This window comes from Papilio machaon, chromosome 22, assembly GCF_912999745.1.
Source record: "Papilio machaon chromosome 22, ilPapMach1.1, whole genome shotgun sequence".
In the NCBI taxonomy this organism is placed as follows: domain Eukaryota; kingdom Metazoa; phylum Arthropoda; class Insecta; order Lepidoptera; family Papilionidae; genus Papilio; species Papilio machaon.
Window position 1 is genome coordinate 2,723,234 of NC_060007.1, and position 18,299 is coordinate 2,741,532.

At 33.9% G+C, this 18,299-nt stretch overlaps 1 protein-coding gene across 1 annotated transcript in view; it reads left to right on the forward strand.

Annotated features, from left to right (window-relative positions):
• Nucleotides 1–16,809, forward strand: part of LOC106712527 (paired box protein Pax-6) — a 40,032-nt gene extending 23,223 nt beyond the window's left edge. Inside the window, exons 5-9 of the mRNA XM_045683508.1 lie at nucleotides 5,733–5,885; nucleotides 7,053–7,135; nucleotides 12,376–12,557; nucleotides 13,700–13,857; nucleotides 15,878–16,809. Coding sequence (XP_045539464.1) covers nucleotides 5,733–5,885; nucleotides 7,053–7,135; nucleotides 12,376–12,557; nucleotides 13,700–13,857; nucleotides 15,878–15,966 — 665 coding nt within the window. The 3' untranslated portion in view covers nucleotides 15,967–16,809. The remainder of the gene's footprint in view (nucleotides 1–5,732; nucleotides 5,886–7,052; nucleotides 7,136–12,375; nucleotides 12,558–13,699; nucleotides 13,858–15,877) is intronic.
• Nucleotides 16,810–18,299: the final 1,490 nt, after the last annotated feature.

Consider the following 18,299-nt stretch of genomic DNA (forward strand, 5'->3'; position numbering starts at 1 on the left):
ATTCGTTAAAAATCTATGCAACCTTTAAATAAAGTTTTATAGAGCGGTACAGTTAGTAGTAGTTCAAAAAAACGTCAATGTAAGAATTTCTACTTATGTAAAGTAATGATAATGTCTTCTTTTTGGTTAACAGTTGGTTAACTCTATAATTATCAATTTTCTTTCAAACCTAAAAATATTTAATGTGGATAAGGTTTGTATATTATCTTTTCTGTTCTTTTTGACGGATTAAAGACTATTGTTAACTACAATTTATCCACATTACCGTGGGTTTCTGAGACCAAAATGTCCGTTTAAAAATATATTGTTATCTTTGTTTTGTTAAAGATAATGATAGATGACATCTTTCATACAGAGGCTTTGTTCTTAGAAACCAACAGTTAATCAAGTTTATTTAATTCAATAGATAAAAATTAGATTCGCGTAAAAGCATTGCAAAACCTAAAGTATGTTATCATATTAGTTTGTGGAAGCGTTGCTAATGCATGAAATTGGTTAGAAAACCACCTGCACACAGAATCACAACGTCCGACATGGTTAGCGGTCGAATAAAATCACGTGCATGGTCCCAATAAACTGTTTTGGACGATAAACATTGGATTAAATTGTAAACTTCTTTGAACGTTATTTAATTTAGAATTTCATTAATGACTTGCGATCGCTTGCGACTTTGTCAGCGTATTAAAAAAAATAACCTTATATTATTCATGTCAAAGTCCCGTTAAAATTGGTCCAACGGTTCCTGAGATTACCTGGAACAAAAGCGGTCTTACGGACATTCAGACGGACAGGCAAAAATTTTAAAAATTGATTTTTTCCGAAATTACATTCAGGTAAAGCAATATTATAAATATTTATAAATAATGATTTCAGATAAATATGATGCTTAACCAATTATGAAGATCAAAACAATCATGCAAAAAAATAGTTTAAATATTTTGTTATAGGTATTGTTTGCCGTAACATAATTGACACAATACAATTGTAATATTCAAGGGTGTTGCTGCTTTCTTTATTTATAATTTTAGGTATAAGTATTTATCTATTTATTTTGCTCTTGTCAATGTCCCAAAGGCATGGCTCTACGTAGTAATTATTCGCCCGCTTTGAGTTAGATTGATGTTAAACGTGTATAAGTCTAATATACCTATATTACAAATTTCATAAACTAACGAAAATTATTGATTTTTTAATTACTTTTGGATGTTGTGTGCAGAAAGATATTTCTCGTTAATATTTTGAATTGGTGACTTTTGATTACAAAACGTTCTTTAATTCACTCTAAAGACTGCAATTAAATTACTTTACTTAACCAACTATATACCACTATTTACATCTTACTAATATATATTATAAATGCGAATATTTGGATGGATCGATGAAGGATACCTTCAAACAAACATCCATCCATCCAGATTCCAGATTCCATCCATAACGGCTCAGCGGATCTCGATAAAATAGCATAGATATAGCATGGCATAGATGTAGAACATAGTCTGGAAGAACACATAGGAATTTTTTTTTTAATGTCGCACTAATGGACTCGCAGACGACAGCTATTTTAGAAGTATAGCACATTATTAACAATTTAAATAATTTTACAAGATTAAAACTCAACTATTTAAACTTATAAAATAAGTTAACTAACGCATATCGCTTACACAAACTGTTCCCAATTGTTTATAACTCTTGTAATTAACAAAAACAATTCGAACAATGCATTAAAATGTCTCTCCAACTATCGGGGCTGTCGATCACTGAAGCGCCCTCTACACGGTTATGTGGCAACAATAGCGATTTAATTGGTGCCGAAGAGAGGTCTGGCTCGCAGTGTAATTGACTCTAAAATCAAAGAGCGCTTCAATGTTTTAAGTAAAACGTGTTTAATGGATCTTTTACAAGTGGTCATTGATTGCGGCACTGTTTTGTTTCGACACTTCATATTGATTTGTGCTAACAATTGAAAAAAATGTACGCAATTTTTAGTTACAAAGCAATGGAACCGCTTTGTGTGTAACCAAAGATAGAACGTTAAAGTTGAATGTTGGAAAGTAAATTCTAACTGAGGGTTTCCGAGACCAAAAATCTATGTATAAAACAAATTGTTATGCCTGACATTATTTATGACATATCAGAGATAATCGAATGTTTTAAACGGAGTATTTGGTTTGAAAAACCCACGGTAAGAGGTATATGCCTATAAAGTTTACTTCTTATCTGGACGATCTTTAGGTAAGTGTTAGTTAAGGGTTGCTTTAAATGTTAGTAATACTAAACTTAGCTAAATTAATAATACATATATTGATCACATTATCAAATTACTTCATTTATTTTATTCTTACTAATATTATAAATACGAAAGCTTACATGAAGGTGAGATGTCTCCGGGACGGCTCAACGGATCTTGATGAAATTTGGTACAGATATAAAACATAGCCTGGAAGAACACATAGGCTACTTATTAAGTTTTTTTTTTTCATTTCGCGCGGACGGAGTCCCGGGCAACAAAAAGTCATTAATATGTTTTTTTTTATTCATTAATAGTAAAATCCATTGGCGTTAATATTTACATGTATTTTTGTATACTGTTGTATGTCACTGCAAACTCATAATAAAATAAATTAAGCAAATGCAAAGATCAAGCAAAAGCTTTTAATGTTAATAATATAACACATGTAAGAGATCCCCTACATCCAAAAAAGACGAGCACATCCCATCAATTGACTCACTTGAAGTCACAATAATAAAAACTAAACCTTATCAGCCCCAACGCTAAGTAATTTAGATGACCCTGCTGGGGCCGTAAAGCGAATGGTTGATTACAAACAACCGATCTAAGCTGATCCCTGCAGCTTCTCTGACGCTAAACCCGATGTATAGACTTGTGTCGGCATGTAAGGTCTCCACTCATTGGTTAATCTTGGATAATAATAATGCCTTTATTAGGGTGCGAGTACAACTGCTCCGGATCATTTAATTCTCATTTATCAACATTTTTATGGCTTAAAAATATTTTCTATGTTGACGCATTTTTTAATATTGCTTAAATAAATAACATATATTATTTTATTTCGGAAAATTGTATTAAATTTTCATAAAATATGGAAATAGTTTAGGATTTATGTTTTCATGCTAAAAACTTTGTTGAATACAAGAAAGAACTAAGTGAGTACATATATACAAGTATACTATGACTTGTTTTTTTATTGTTAACAGCAAACAACATGTTATTGTTATGATAAAGTTTTTTTTATTATTAAAATAGGAATAAAATTGTGTTGCGGAAGCGTAGCGAATTAGGCGGATCGCGCCTTGTCCGGCCGCAAGCTGAGGTCGCGAACTTAACTTCGCCTTAAGTCATAAGCGATGGCGATTTTGTTTAATTAAATTCAATTAATATCTATACTTTCCCTTTATCACCTTCCAGTTTACACAATTTTCACTGAATTTTTAACTTATTTGCATTAAAACCACAATCTTAGGTATTATCAATAAAAATTTCATAGTTTTGAAGGGTTTGTTGGTTTATTCATCCTATAAGCGTAACTACTAAGTAAAAGCACCGACAATATGTGCGTTTGCGTTGGTTAATCTCTGGTATTCACACATTTTTATAAGAGAACACATGTAAATAGTGCTAACAACCAGTGAGCGTGTGATCCGCTCACCTTTCATCACCGGCGTTTGCTAGCTGAGTGACAGTATCGATCTCACATAATCGCGCGCCGGCAATCGCCCCCACCTACGACCGTCATGTCCGCCCCGATAACTCCAATTCCGCTTTATCTCTCCGCTCCCGACTTTCTTCGCTCCCCTTTCTACTTGTTTTCTCCAATTTTTTTCCACCGCCCCCACTTTTATTTCGTTCCTTTTCTTATTTTCTTACTATTATTTTCTCTTATGTATTTTTCGTGTTTCGTCCCGCCCGCGCCCACGAGTTCCTTCAATCATTTTGTAGGTCGTTATTGCTAGTATTGTGGCTAAGTGCGCCTCTCGTTTCACGTTTTTCTTTAATGAATACCTCCTTTATGTTCAGTCGCGATAAATAATAAAAATCTTAACGTTACAACTGGATACGGTCTTTTGTGTGCACAGTGATTATTTTTGTGCGATTTGGAATTCAATCTGGATGTTGCGAGATTTTGAATTTTATAAAACTCAGAGTGGCATTGTCATGACTCCGTACTTTTATTTTAATTATTGGTTAACAGACGCATAGATTTATTTGTCGACAATGTTACTTCGTTATGTTCAGTTTCTTTTTTATTGCCGTACCTATTACTGTCTTATTTCACTGAATTGGCATTAGATTTTTATAACGAAACATACTAAAATATACTTAGAAAGAATTTTAACTTGCAAACATTATGTTAGAATTTTTTTAGTAAGATGTCTATGTAAGATGCCTTATAATATCGAAAATTTTGTTATAAAAAGTTTAGTTATTTGTATATTTATATTTAAACTATGCGATGGATTAATTAAGCAATGAAGATAGTTACATCATAAATAAACGCGTGAGTATATTTTTAAAATGTTGCATTCACGGTATGATAAAGGCGCGCACACACTCGCGTCAATTCGGCCGATCAATCAAAATTGTCAACCGATTGGAAAGTTCGCCATGTTTCGGCGAACGGCTGTCTGCCATCAATCATGTCAGAAGGCGCGCTATCAAACCCGGTGTTATAAGCCGTGTTACGTTTTCATACTGTTAAACGTATAACCTTTAAAATCGATAAAGTTTATAGACGCCTTATTATAAAACGACATGATGTAAGGTATAAAAGTTAACAGATTAAATACTTAACTTTTGTTTCTTTAACTTCACTTATAGAAAATAGAGTTTTGAAAGACGAAAGAATTATTTAAATAATTTTAATGGAAATATAATCAAACACAATGTACAATCAAAGTAACAACCATTTTTATAATATTTCATCTAGCTTTGCTCCAATTTAATATTGGTTTCCATTAATGATATTAGTCTGCGACTCTACCTACCGACAAAGTACAGTTGCAAAAATGTGACAGATTGCGTAACAGTAGATCTATTGAAAGAAATCAGCAACCCGTACATATTATCGTGCGGGAACCGAACCCGGCCTCTCGAGAGCCGACCATAAAGCAAATTAATCAATTAGCCGGGGGCATGTCGACAACATTACGACTAACGTTTAATTTTGCAACCACCCTTATTTGGGGGATAGATACAACCATTGTTAATTGAGCTGTAGAACGGTCGTAATGTTTGCTAGAGGCGGGTCGCAGGGACTGGTTGTTGTTGCATTTTTGTCTGTAATTCTGGGGTGCAATTGTACAATTCTGCTGACGCATTTGCTTGATAGTTGTCGAGTGTGTTTTGTTCGAGCGCCTTGTGTTGATAGTTTATGATGAAGAGGTTCTAGACCCCTTCGCTCAAAGGCATTCAAAACCAAGAAGTGCATAATTGCATTTGATATTGATATCCAAAACATTTTAGTTAAGAGTTAAATACGACGTTAACAATTAGTTAAGTAACTCACCCTTAGAGAACTTACTGGCACATTCAGTCATAAATTGATCACTTAACTACTGTGTGTGGCTGTTAACTTACTACCTTGAATACAATAACTTAACATGTTTAACTCCTTAAACTTTGGCGTAACGACAAATGGATAGTTTTGAAAAACCTAACAGATGCTTAATATTAAAATGATTGCATAATGTCTAATCATAGTTCTCTCTTCTAGTGGAACCACTACAATCCGAAGCGGGTTCTGACGGCAACAGCGAGCACGCGTCCTCCGGCGACGAGGATTCGCAAATGCGTCTGCGGTTGAAGCGCAAACTGCAGCGTAACCGGACTTCATTTACCAACGACCAGATAGACAGCTTGGAGAAAGGTTAGCAATTATTATGAAGCTTATAAATCATATAGCCTATAAGCTTTACTTAACTGCAAGCGATACATAATTAGACGAAGAAAAACTTTATATTTTACCCCACTCTTTAAAATCTGTAGAGCCGTTTAAATTATAAATAGCTATAATCGAATGGAAACACACCTGTGGATAACATAAAACATAGTTAACATATTATTTAAGGATATAATGAAACGTTGTAATATGATCTAAATTTAATTACTAAATTTAATATGTAAAAGTTGCAATAAAGAGTAAAATTAGATTTAAAAACAAACTTTATCGATTTAATCCTCAGTTGACGGAATCACTTTAAAGAAATAAAGTATTGGCTGATAAATCATGTCAATCTGCTGAATAGCGTCAAAGTTTAAAGTACTAATAAAGTTGAGAAGCACGTCAACATTTCAACGTAAGCACTCCCCAGAGCCTTCATAAACCCATTTCCCAATGATTCCCTTTCATCTTATTTATTGTTTGCTGCGACAACACGGGTTATTAGTAAATAAATAAATATTGTCCCCCCGATGTTTGGCCAACTCTCCGGTGGCGCCCAATTATTGATGTTGCTCCGTGTTAATCTCACTTTTTGTTGGCTCTTTATTTGCTCTCATACTGTACGGACAGTTTATTGCTTTTCTTTGTATTCTCTGTCGCTATTTCAACGTTATTTCTTGCTTATTTGTAACTGAATGTGCTATTTTGATAGTAAAATACAATAATAATGTCATTTATAGTCAAACAAGGATATCTGACTAAGTGTGAGTGCCGCTGCTATCGCAGTTAGTTCTGACAGAAAATATGTAAAACGTACATAAAAAACATGAGATAACAGTTACATTATGAATACATTTGTTATATTTTTTGACATTATCAGGTGGGCGCTAGCTATCCTAATTTAGTTTGACTAATGCTCATCGTGTTAGATATCTTTGTTGTTGTACTTTAAATAATGTAATAACCACAAACAAGGAAATAACTATTTTATATCTAGAAAACTTCTTATACCTTGACTATAAAGTATTATTCCAATTTCATAAGAAGATATGCTGTTCAGATGAAGAATGTTTAGTTAAAAAACATTACAAATTACTATTAAATTGAGATTAGTGCTATATTTTTTATTGTATTATTTATTATTGTCAACAGAATTCGAAAGAACGCATTATCCTGACGTGTTCGCGCGGGAGAGGCTCGCTGAAAAGATCGGATTGCCTGAGGCACGTATCCAGGTAAAACATAACTCCAGTTTACAACGCGGTAAGAAGGCCATAGCGATGTTATCTGTGCCTCACTAACACAAAATGGCGGCCGCGTTCCTCTTGCCGGGAAAGTAACCACTAACTATTATACTTTTTCTGACTACTTTAATGAAATTACCAATTAATTTTCATGTATAAAAATCTAAATCTCCATTTAGTTTAAATGTAAAAAATAATTAAAAAATTATTTAAAAAAAGGGAATTGTTTATATTCATTAAGAGAAAATTATGTGCATTTTTAAAAATATATATTTTTTATAAAGTTATCCTAACTGTGTATAACTCTGTGTTTACACTGCATGTTTGTGTAGGCGGGCATCGTGTGGATGCGTCTTTAGCAAACAAATCGTAAAAAATACGAGGGATAATAATGGCCCCCACCGAGGTCCATGTGTACATATTTACATAATGTATACAATATACATAGCTTTTGTAAATATTACGTCATATGAGGGACCCGCCGGTGTATTAATAGCGGTGTTTTTATTACCAAATTAACAATGCCGTGTTTATCTTACGTGTTTCCTTTTTGTTTATTATAACGTTGAATTTGAATATTCGACAAAATTAATTGAAGTGTTGTTATGTTGATAGGAAGGTAAATCTATGAATGTATTTTTTTATTTATTTCATTAATTAAAATAACAATCATTGGATATCGTCTAATGTCATTCATATTCTATTAAATATTTGTCAGTAGTACCAAAAGAAGTATTTATCGAACATAAAATTTCTTCGCAATCACTTATCTTACTAATATTATAAATGCGAATATTTGGATCGCTAAAATTAGGCTTGTATGTCGTATGTAGAACATAGCCTGGAAGAACACATAGGCTATTAATTAAGTTTATTTAATTAAGCGCAGGCTATAACAAGTAATTTATAACTACGAGTACCTTTACTATGTTGTATATTTACTATGGGTACTAATGTACCTATTACTAATATATTTTCAAATATCTTCTCGCCAGCAAAGTGTTACCAAAACAGGTCAAAATATACAGATTACAAAAAAACACTTCGTACCATAATAAAGTGGATATTTTGACTCTGCGTCATAAACATTTACAAAAATTAATCATGATTTTTTTCACTTTATTCGGTCGTGTATAAGAATGCTCCGAATCCGTTGCCAACAGTTTAAAAAGTCGTCTATCACTACGACTTGCCGAAACTGCATAATGCTGTAATGCAATTTCAACTGCAACCTTTTAACTATACAAAGCACTTAACAAAATACAAATTGAATTACGAAACGTGCATTGTCATTGTGACTTTGGAAAATATTTTAAAATAAATCCGAGCACTTTACTGATGGATTATTATTTTAATAATTGAAAAGTGATCGGACAAGTATATTTTCTCAATTCTTTTAGCTTAAATTCTTTCCTTATATACTATGTTTGTGTTAAATATGTAAAATAAAATTTGGTTTACTTGTTTTGTTCCCAAAAAAAAAAAAAAAACAAGCGCAAAACACAAAAACACATCTGAAATATTAATAAAAGGAATGAAACTCGTTGTTTCCTCTATATTCACACAAATAAAATATCTATAACATGAATAAGGAAGGGAAATAGAGAAAAACAATTCACAACTTTTCTTTTTGCGAGGAGGTACGAGACTTTTCTTGTTTGTCAGACAAAAAAAAAATGGCTCGGCTGTTTTCAGCGTCGGAGCGAGGCTAAGCTCTTACATTAACCTCTCGTCGTCAGAGGTTATTCAACATTCGTAGCCTCTACGCCTCTACTATGCTACGTCGCTACGCCGTAGGAACGTTCCGTAGTCCGTTCGGTCAACAAGTACTTACGGATATTTAGGGTTACTACTAACGCTATCATGTAATATTAAGTTGTTTTCTTTTAAAAATAGTGGCAAAGTGTGATACATCTTTCCAATACATTTGATACAAGGAAACACACTATGATTAAAAAAGCATTTATTTGAATCAGTGAATTAAAATAAAAACAGTTTACTTAAAGAGTATATGTAAAATATGATTGAAGACAGTTTAGCTAAAATAAAAAAATACGTCAACATTTTATTAATTAAAGTGTAATTTAAATAATAGTTTGACAGCCCTAAATGTAAATGTTAATGACCTTTCAAGCCACATTAGACTCTAACACTAATGTTGAAAGTCGAGTTTTGTTTATTTTTGTGTGAAGCGAGGCTTTCGAGGAGGGTATCAAATCGTTTCGTATTCGAGCCGCCGACGCCACGTGTTGCCCCGGGCTTGGGGTTCAAGGCTGTGCCGGAATGGTGAATAGGAACTCCATGACTATAGCCTCAAATAAATACTAATGCTATGTATAATTATACTATAATATTTGTTGTAATATAATACTTATATCTTAAATAATACTACTCATATTTAACAAGTTTATTTTTATTTAAACCATAGTAAAATGTGATAATGTAATAGAGATGGAAATTACAAATAATCAAGTTTCTATTTAATACAGCAATTTTACATTTTATGAATTTTGTTTTTTGTTATTATAAAATAAACAATCCTATATAATTGAGGGTTCATTATATAATATTTGATTTTATTCAGCAAACAGAACGAAACAAATAAATATAAATATGTAAAACTGAATTCCCTCGTGAAAATATTATTTGTTGTTGAGGTCTGTCAGGAATATATAAAGATACAAAAATATAGTAGTAATATACTTTTATAAATATAAAAACATAGTCACCGTACAATGAGGGACCCGATATCGATCCACGAGCCTACAGTCAGCGGGGGTGAATTTCCTGTGGGGTGTGTTTTGAAAAATTGGCACCCGAACACACAACAAGGTTTTTACTAACAAAATATTCCATTTTCAATTCTATCTCACTCGTATTAAGGTCGTAGTTATAAGTATTTACACTAGCTTTTGAATAAATGAAAAGATTTCGCGGTGTTCTAGCTGTGTTCTGATTTATGTACTGTTTCGTTTTATTCGCTCTTTGATAGATGGCGTGAGTAGCGTTTGTTTATCGAGTGTTCGCCTCACCAATGGAAATGAAATTTAAAATATAAATCATTGGTCCAAAAGACTAAAGTGTGACCGAGGAACTGAAATATATTACAATGCTTACCTATTTAAAAAATCATGTACGCGAAACTTGATAATGTATAAAGGTTGTTTTTTTATTGTCATAACAGTCCATTTAGTTTTAGATCTTTAAATTTATACGTTATACAAACATATTTCAGAGACGTCTTTTTATATGTTCTTATATTTAAAAAGTAGAAACAAAATTGTCATTTACCAAAAAATTAAACCGACAATTGCCACATTCGCGGCAACTTGTTGGCGTAATAACAATATTATGGTTAATCTCATTTGCTAAGGAACCCCAATGCTATAACATTTCACCAACTATGGGGGCAGCAACGCAATTTATAAAAGGCCGACGGGAAATGACGTGAGGCGGGAGAAAGGCCTGTCATCGCTGTCACGAAGAAATATCTGTGGAATGAAAGGAAAAAACGGAGATGTCATAATATTTTACTGTGACATTAGGACCCTTCCACACGAGCGCAGTTCCATCATCATGTCCGATGACAGCATGTTGGGTGTAAAAATTTAGTGTACGTTTAATGTGACATTTATTTAATAGCATAACTTGACGAATACAACAATATTAAAGAGTGAGATGTTTTCTGATAGTGAAAACATTTTTAAGCTTAAATATATAACTATGTTATTCTTGAAACGGACAAAGATAAGATAATTAAGTAAAAGATTGTCTTTAGTACTTTTATCAAATTTATAAAATATCTTACTTACCAATTACTTTTAGTATATATTTTTCCGTAGAGTTTTTATTACATTGTGTGCTCGGCTCTAGCAGTCCTTTTCCTTTCTACGAATCCGTTTTTGTGAAGGGTACGAATAAAATATTATAGGTAACATTCGGCCGATTTTATTGGAGGCTGAAGCAATAATATTATGACATATTGCCTCTTGTTCGACCTCTTTGAACGCTTGGTTTTCGGGTTTTACGTATTTTCTTTTTAGGAGGCAATCTTGGGCAAATATAAAGCCTACTCAAATAATATTTCACCTTATTACTATTACAATTCCTCGCAATTGTCTGTTTTGACATTGCCAGATACTTTTTAAGACTCAATTGGTGTTCACAGATATCTTATTTTTAAATAGAGTGTATCCATGCTGCATGCAGCGTTTTAATTTTAGAATAATAAACTATATAATCTTAAACTACGAGTTAAGCTTGGTAATAATCATATTGTCTGGATTTATACTTTTTATGAATTATGCTAAGAAGTGAAAGCTTATTCAAATGTTTATTCATTTAAATTACACCGTAGATACTTATAAAACTATATTATAAGTATTTGTTTAAAACAATCTGTCTTGAGCAAAGCGCGGGAAAGTGCAGCCGCCATGTTGTCGCCATGGCGGTGGCGGAAGTGACGCGCACGTGAGCGCTGCTTCCGGCGCGTCGTTCCGTTTCGCACTGAACGTCATAATATTAAATCCACTATATTAATTGATATTTTAAGATAAACGTTTTAGATGTGTTTATAGTTATTTAAGATTTCAAATATTATCTATAAAGATATTTATATAATAAATAATTAAACTATAAAATGTATTATCTAAGACAATTTTTTCTCGCAGGCTCAATGATAAATTGGAATTGCCATAAATCAAATAGACTCGAAAATATTATTATTTCATCATTCTAGTTGTTATTTAAAAGGAATATATTTACATAGGATTTGGGTTTATAACAAATACATATTATACATATGTATGAAAACAACAATATTAAAATATGCAGATAAAACTAAATCTACAATTTTTTTACGTAATACGTCCATTTTTATAGTAATTTTTCGGTATATAGAGGTGTTATCGAGTTTAATGTTGTTAAATGTTTTAATTACTAGTAGACGCGTTAGGAGGGTGGGTTCTTATTAAAATTGTAATTAGACTAAGTAACTATCACGCTCTACGAGAACCTTATCAAATTTATATATAACATATACGGCTAATACTTAACCTAACCTTATAACTCCACTTAATTATATGACAGGAAAACTTTCCATTGTAGAAATTCGATGACAAATATATGTTTGTATGTGACCTTTTTATCCTTTTGACTGCTATCTATCTGACTGTTTAAGGTATACTAGATGTAACTTAAGATGATATTATCTAACCAATGTGAACTATCAGGTGTGGTTTTCGAACCGTCGTGCGAAGTGGCGGCGGGAGGAGAAGCTTCGCAGCCAGCGGCGAGAGGCGCCGGCCGCATCTCCGCCCGCGCCGCCCGCACCCCGCCTGCCTCTCAATGGGGGGTTCAACTCTATGTACAGCCCCATACCACAACCCATCGCCACCATGAGCGACACCTACAGGTCAGTAAATTAAACATTGATCCAAACATTGCATTGCAACTTCAGCTAACATACTTACTGTTAGGTTAGGAAAAGCCTAGCCTACGAGAACAGATGGAATCGTAGTCAAGCGCTAGTTTATATACCATATTTAAATTAATCCTATATTTTGTTCTATGAATATGAGAAGAAATGGTCAAAATACTCCTGGCTAAAATTGCAATCCAATATTCCTTACTAACATCCGCAATATACAAATAATTAAGGGTAAATTACTCATTTAGAATTATAAAAACCGAAGTCTTAATTTTCAAAATTGACAATTTGTAGAAATTTTCATTTCTACGATATTCGTTTCAAATAGCATCGTTGAAGTGCAACCACACTGAGCTAGTTTAGCGCCATCTATCATCGAGAGGCGTCATTAATTAAATAGCGCGGGAAATCGAGTGGTAAAGATCGCGCCTCCTTGCCTTTGAAGCCACTGCACCGAGACGTTCCGAACTACGGAACCGAAGGTTGACGCCTTTCCACTTGGATTGATTTTTAATAGTGAACTTTAGCTTTTGTCGTGCAAATTAACTTACTGAGACGAGAAGTTTTCCTTTAGTGCGTTCAACCGGATAAAGTAACACCTTTTTCAATTGCATTTTAATCTATAGGAATTTTTCATAGACAACTTGAGACAAGCTAAGGTTACATTTTTTTATATGTGAGACTTGAAAGCAATGTCTGTTTTACAAAAAAAAAGATTTCTACAGTTTCACAATTTTATATCAGTAGCCATATTGTAATATCTTGTGTCATTTTCTGAATAATTATAATTATTGTGCGACATTAGCCCCACTTACAGCGAGACAGATTACTTTGTCACCATAGACCTACAAGGATATTTGACCCTGGGAATAAGTCAAACTAAATTATGACCAGCACCACTCAGTCAATATCATAAAAGTGTCACGAAATCCTTGTTGTACTGTAGCTACGAGATAACTGCCTTGTACTTTTATGGCATTTTCTATGCTTAAATAGGTTTTATTTTGTGACAGTACTAACCGCCATAGCAGATTTTTTCAAGCCAGATATCCTTGTTTTATTCTATATATGAGCAAACAATAATTTTATGTTAATGATGACATGTCCAGTGCGTTTGGTTCCGACAGTTCGATGTCGGGCGGACTGTCCTCGTCGTGCCTGCAGCAGCGCGATGGCGGCTACCCGTACATGTTCGGTGACGTGCTCGGCGGCGGGTACTCGCGCGCGCCCGCCGCGCACCAGCAGCACGCCGGCTACTCGCAGCCGCAGCCCGCCGCTAGCACAGGTCAGTTATACTTCTGCTTTATGTACTTGATGCAAGAGGAACATTGCAACCAATACGTGATTAAGTAAGAGAAGAAGATGAGCGACTCACTAAGTTATTTATTGTTTTTTGAGTCGACTTAACTTGGTAGTGAAACTATATCATCAGGGAAATACTTTGCTTGTTACATCTGATTTATACATCATATTTTAAATATGTTTCCATACGATCACATTTATTACATTTAAACATACATCACGAGCAAAATGTGTAAGTAAATACAATAAAAATTGGAGAAATCAGACTTCGGAAAATATTTACCAACTTCGTAATAAAATGTAAAAAACGCTGAGTCAAGAGCAAGGGGCGTCTGGCTCACAAGACCGCGACATGACGGGAAACAAAAAATAAAAAGGAAAAAAGAGGGAAAAATAGAAGCTCGCGTCCCGATTGGATTTGCCGTTGTCTGTTCCTTACAAATGGCTTTTAAATTGATTTTGAATATCGAATGCTTTCGTTAACAAATAGTAGAATCCGAGCTTTTTAATTTCCATTGGAGTGGAGCCAAATGCTAGCGGGATGTATCCAAAGTATCTCATAACAGAACCGTCTAAACAGATTTCAGATTTATTAACATTCATAAAAAGAGCAAGCCTAGAAGCTGTGGCCTCGTTGCTATTGTTGTAAAATGGTGCATCTTTTTCGTTTCATATAATATATCAGGCGGCGGACATTTTTAGCCGTAGGTGGCGGAAAGCGGCATGAATTATTGTTGTTTGAGGCGTTTCTCGCATTGTTCGACCGCCGAGTTTCCAGCACCGCTCGCGAACAAAAGACTTTTTCGCAATTCAAAACGCACGCTCTCGTTTCATTTACTCTTTTGCGCTCTTTCTAGTGGTGCATTTTCAGCTTCGCGCGGTATTAAATAATACTGACTTGTTCCACTTTTAGTTTTTGCACTCTACTTATCGTTGTTTGGTCAAAAATTAATTTTACATTTTGTTTTAATAGCTCTAATAATTTCCACATTAAGATCAAAAGAAAACCTATGTAGCAACATATTTGACGTAAGTTCGATAAAATTCTACACAATGGCAACAATTTCACCGTTGACAGCTTCGTAGGGGACCATAAACAAGCGGGCGGTCGGACACAAACCATTGAGTAAACGAGTCTCGCAGGAGCGCTGTTTAGAGCCGATAATAACGTGTAATGAATGTAAACGTTACCCCTTCGTCGCGGCGCGGAACGGAAAACTGTTATCGCCAGCTCGCACGCGTCGGGCGGAGCGCGGGGTGCGGGGTGCGGGGCGCGGGGTGGCCGCCATGGGGAAATTATGATGCTGTAACGAGACTACACATGCGAAAATGATGTATTGCCGCATCATTTTACATACAAACATAGGAAAATTATAAAGTGATTTCGCCGTGTGATAATTTCGCCTTTAATATTTGTGCTAATGGTCTTTAAAAAGAAAAATTAAATACTTTGTTAGTTACTTAAAAAAACATAAGTCGTATTGTACTTAGAATTGATGTTGAATTTAATTTACTGCCGCAATTGCCAACCCCTCGCCTACGATTGAACATAGAATGTATATACATATATTGTATTGACGGACGTGTTGATAGCTTTATGACTGTCGCGGCGGGACATGATCGAGCCGAGCGAACATACCGTGGCCAGATAACGCGATTGTGTGTAATAAACGGAACGCAATTGCAATCCTATTAGACATATGGCTGAGCCCATATTGATACATGACGCTACGAGGCTTCGCATTAGATTGTGCCGGCACATGCCTGACTCCCAAATTGATTAACGTCTATATTGCTCCATCTTATGATCAGATTATATTCATACATTATATTTATTATTCAATATTATACAAGTATTATTTATTGTATATTATTGAGATTGTAGATAAGCAATCTTATCTTACAGACTTATCTATATACGAAAACACTAAAAGAAACATATTTTTTTAATCTATTCATGTATTAAATTTAATTTTTTTAATATTATTTAACTTTTATGATAGGTGTGATATCGGCGGGCGTGAGCGTTCCCGTACAGATTCCATCTCAAGGGCCGGACCTCGCATCGAACTATTGGGGACGACTTCAGTGATCTCAGCTATTCGGGTTCCCGCATCGACTGCTCTCGATGGCCGAGAACCCGACCAACATACCGGAGTCTCCATCTAGCGGAGAGATAGCGCACAACTACGCCGACTCCCACTTGTCTATGACCGCCGCTGTCAACATGACGGCCGGACACGACGCCGGAGACTTGCAGCACGAACAAAACTCCGTGTCGTAAGTGTTTCAGACTCTACTACGTTATTACACGTAATATTAAACCCAGTGATTTATTTTCTCTCAACGTTTAAATGGTGCAAGTTATTATAATTTGTATAATAGGTTTTAAATCTATGAAAATACCAGTTATTTGTAAGAAGCAACTGATGATGTTCAAACGTAGCATTAAGTGTCATGAAATCATGTGCAAGGAAACATGTTGCGTAAATACATATTAGATTAATACGTTTCTGATAATTATTTGCTTACAAAAATGTAAATAAAACGTTCAGCTGCGTATTTCCTTGTGTATGGTTAATAGATTTAAAATACTATAGCGTTTGTAAATATAGCAACGCGCCATCTATTGTTGAGTAGGAAAAGTTTCCTTAGCAATGTCCGACGTCTCCGGAGAGAAAATAAATGTAAATCGTTTGTGCCAACTTTTGTAAAGAGTGTTATACACCCTTAGCGAGAACAACCCTTTTATTTCTTTGATCTATGCAATCGGGGTGAGAAATATTAATGCTACAGAGGAAAACGTGGCAATAAGCTTCGTTACGGTGATTTGTTGGGTGACATCGCGTCCCTACGAACTGTCAGTCTGTATGTATTCTTGTATAATATTGTACTAATTGATGTTGTATTTGCAATTCTATTATGGCACATATTACTTTCCATACTATTTAATTTATGTTATTTATTACTTATAAATACTAAAGAGATCAATATTGCTGTGATTTGGTAGTTAGATATTATTTTTACTGATGATATTCAAATGAAGTAAAATAAGATTTGTAAATATATATTTACTTTGAATATAGATAATGGTCATTTATTTCGAGAATTGTAAAAAAATTGTAAATTTGTCAAATAGATTTGTTTGATCTACAAACTGACCTCTATATATATGGACAGGTCGTTGCTTAGAAATGACAGCTTATGATTTGTTCCGATTTGAAAGCATCACTTAATGTTACCGATAGTTAATTATATAACTATAGACTGACAAGGATATCTGAACAAGTGAGCATAAGTCAAACTAAATTATGATCGCTCACTAGCGCCCTCCTGAATGTCAAAAAAAGTCAAGATCTTTTTCGTACTGTAGCTGTCATGTCATGTTTTTTTCTTTTATGCTATCTTCTATACCTATGTAGGTATTACAAGTTTTTTAACAGAACTAAACTATAGCAGATAGCCTCAACATCGCAAAAATATTGAAAATCAAATTGGCACAAAATATCACTGTTTATAGCCTGTCCATGTATAGAGGTCAATAGATTTGTTTATGAATGCTGGTTTCACAGCACAATTGTACAACTGCAATTGAATGCAATACGAGAGACGTAGAACTGTATGTAATTTAATAAGTGTAAAATAAATTATTAATCAAATGTAATTATAGATTGAGGAGATTACAGTGAAAATTATTAATAAATATTGCATTAATCATACTATCTTTTTTTTTATCTACCTACATAACAAAAACATTCTTTCAGAATTTATTAATCGAAGGGGAATTTAAGGATTCTCGATGAATTCTCTGTAACACTAATTCATAACTCAATTTGATATAAATGAACACTTGACTGTGTCTAATATAACAATAGGCAATGAAGAGAATATTATTCCTCGTCAACAGATGGCGTGACGCAATATGCAACTTTATTGCATAATTCTTGGACCCTAAATTTATTTGCCAGTCAAAATTATTCCTTTAAGTATATTTTGGGCGGTACATATTAATTTTGCGTGTTAGTTTAATACGAACGCTGTTTTGTAGGCGGATATCGCACACAAATGCACTTACCCCTAGTTCTAACGAGAGGGTGGAACACAATGGGATGGGATTAAGTGTGTTGTAGGCATTATACTGATCTAAACTTTGTCGTGGACATGGATATTGTACAGGGTGTTTCAACTACTCACTAAAAATACCTACAAACTACAGAAGAGATAAAATAAATAAATTAGGAACAAAACATCCAAAGTGTTGAATCTTTGTAAAAAAAAAACACTTAATATGGTGAATACATTCATAAATTATGAGTAATATTACCTTAAAGTATAGTAGTAAAAGTTTATTAGAATTGAAAAAAAAATCAAAAAGGAGAACTGTCAAACAGTTTTAAAGACTCCTTTGTCTATGGTTTATTCGTG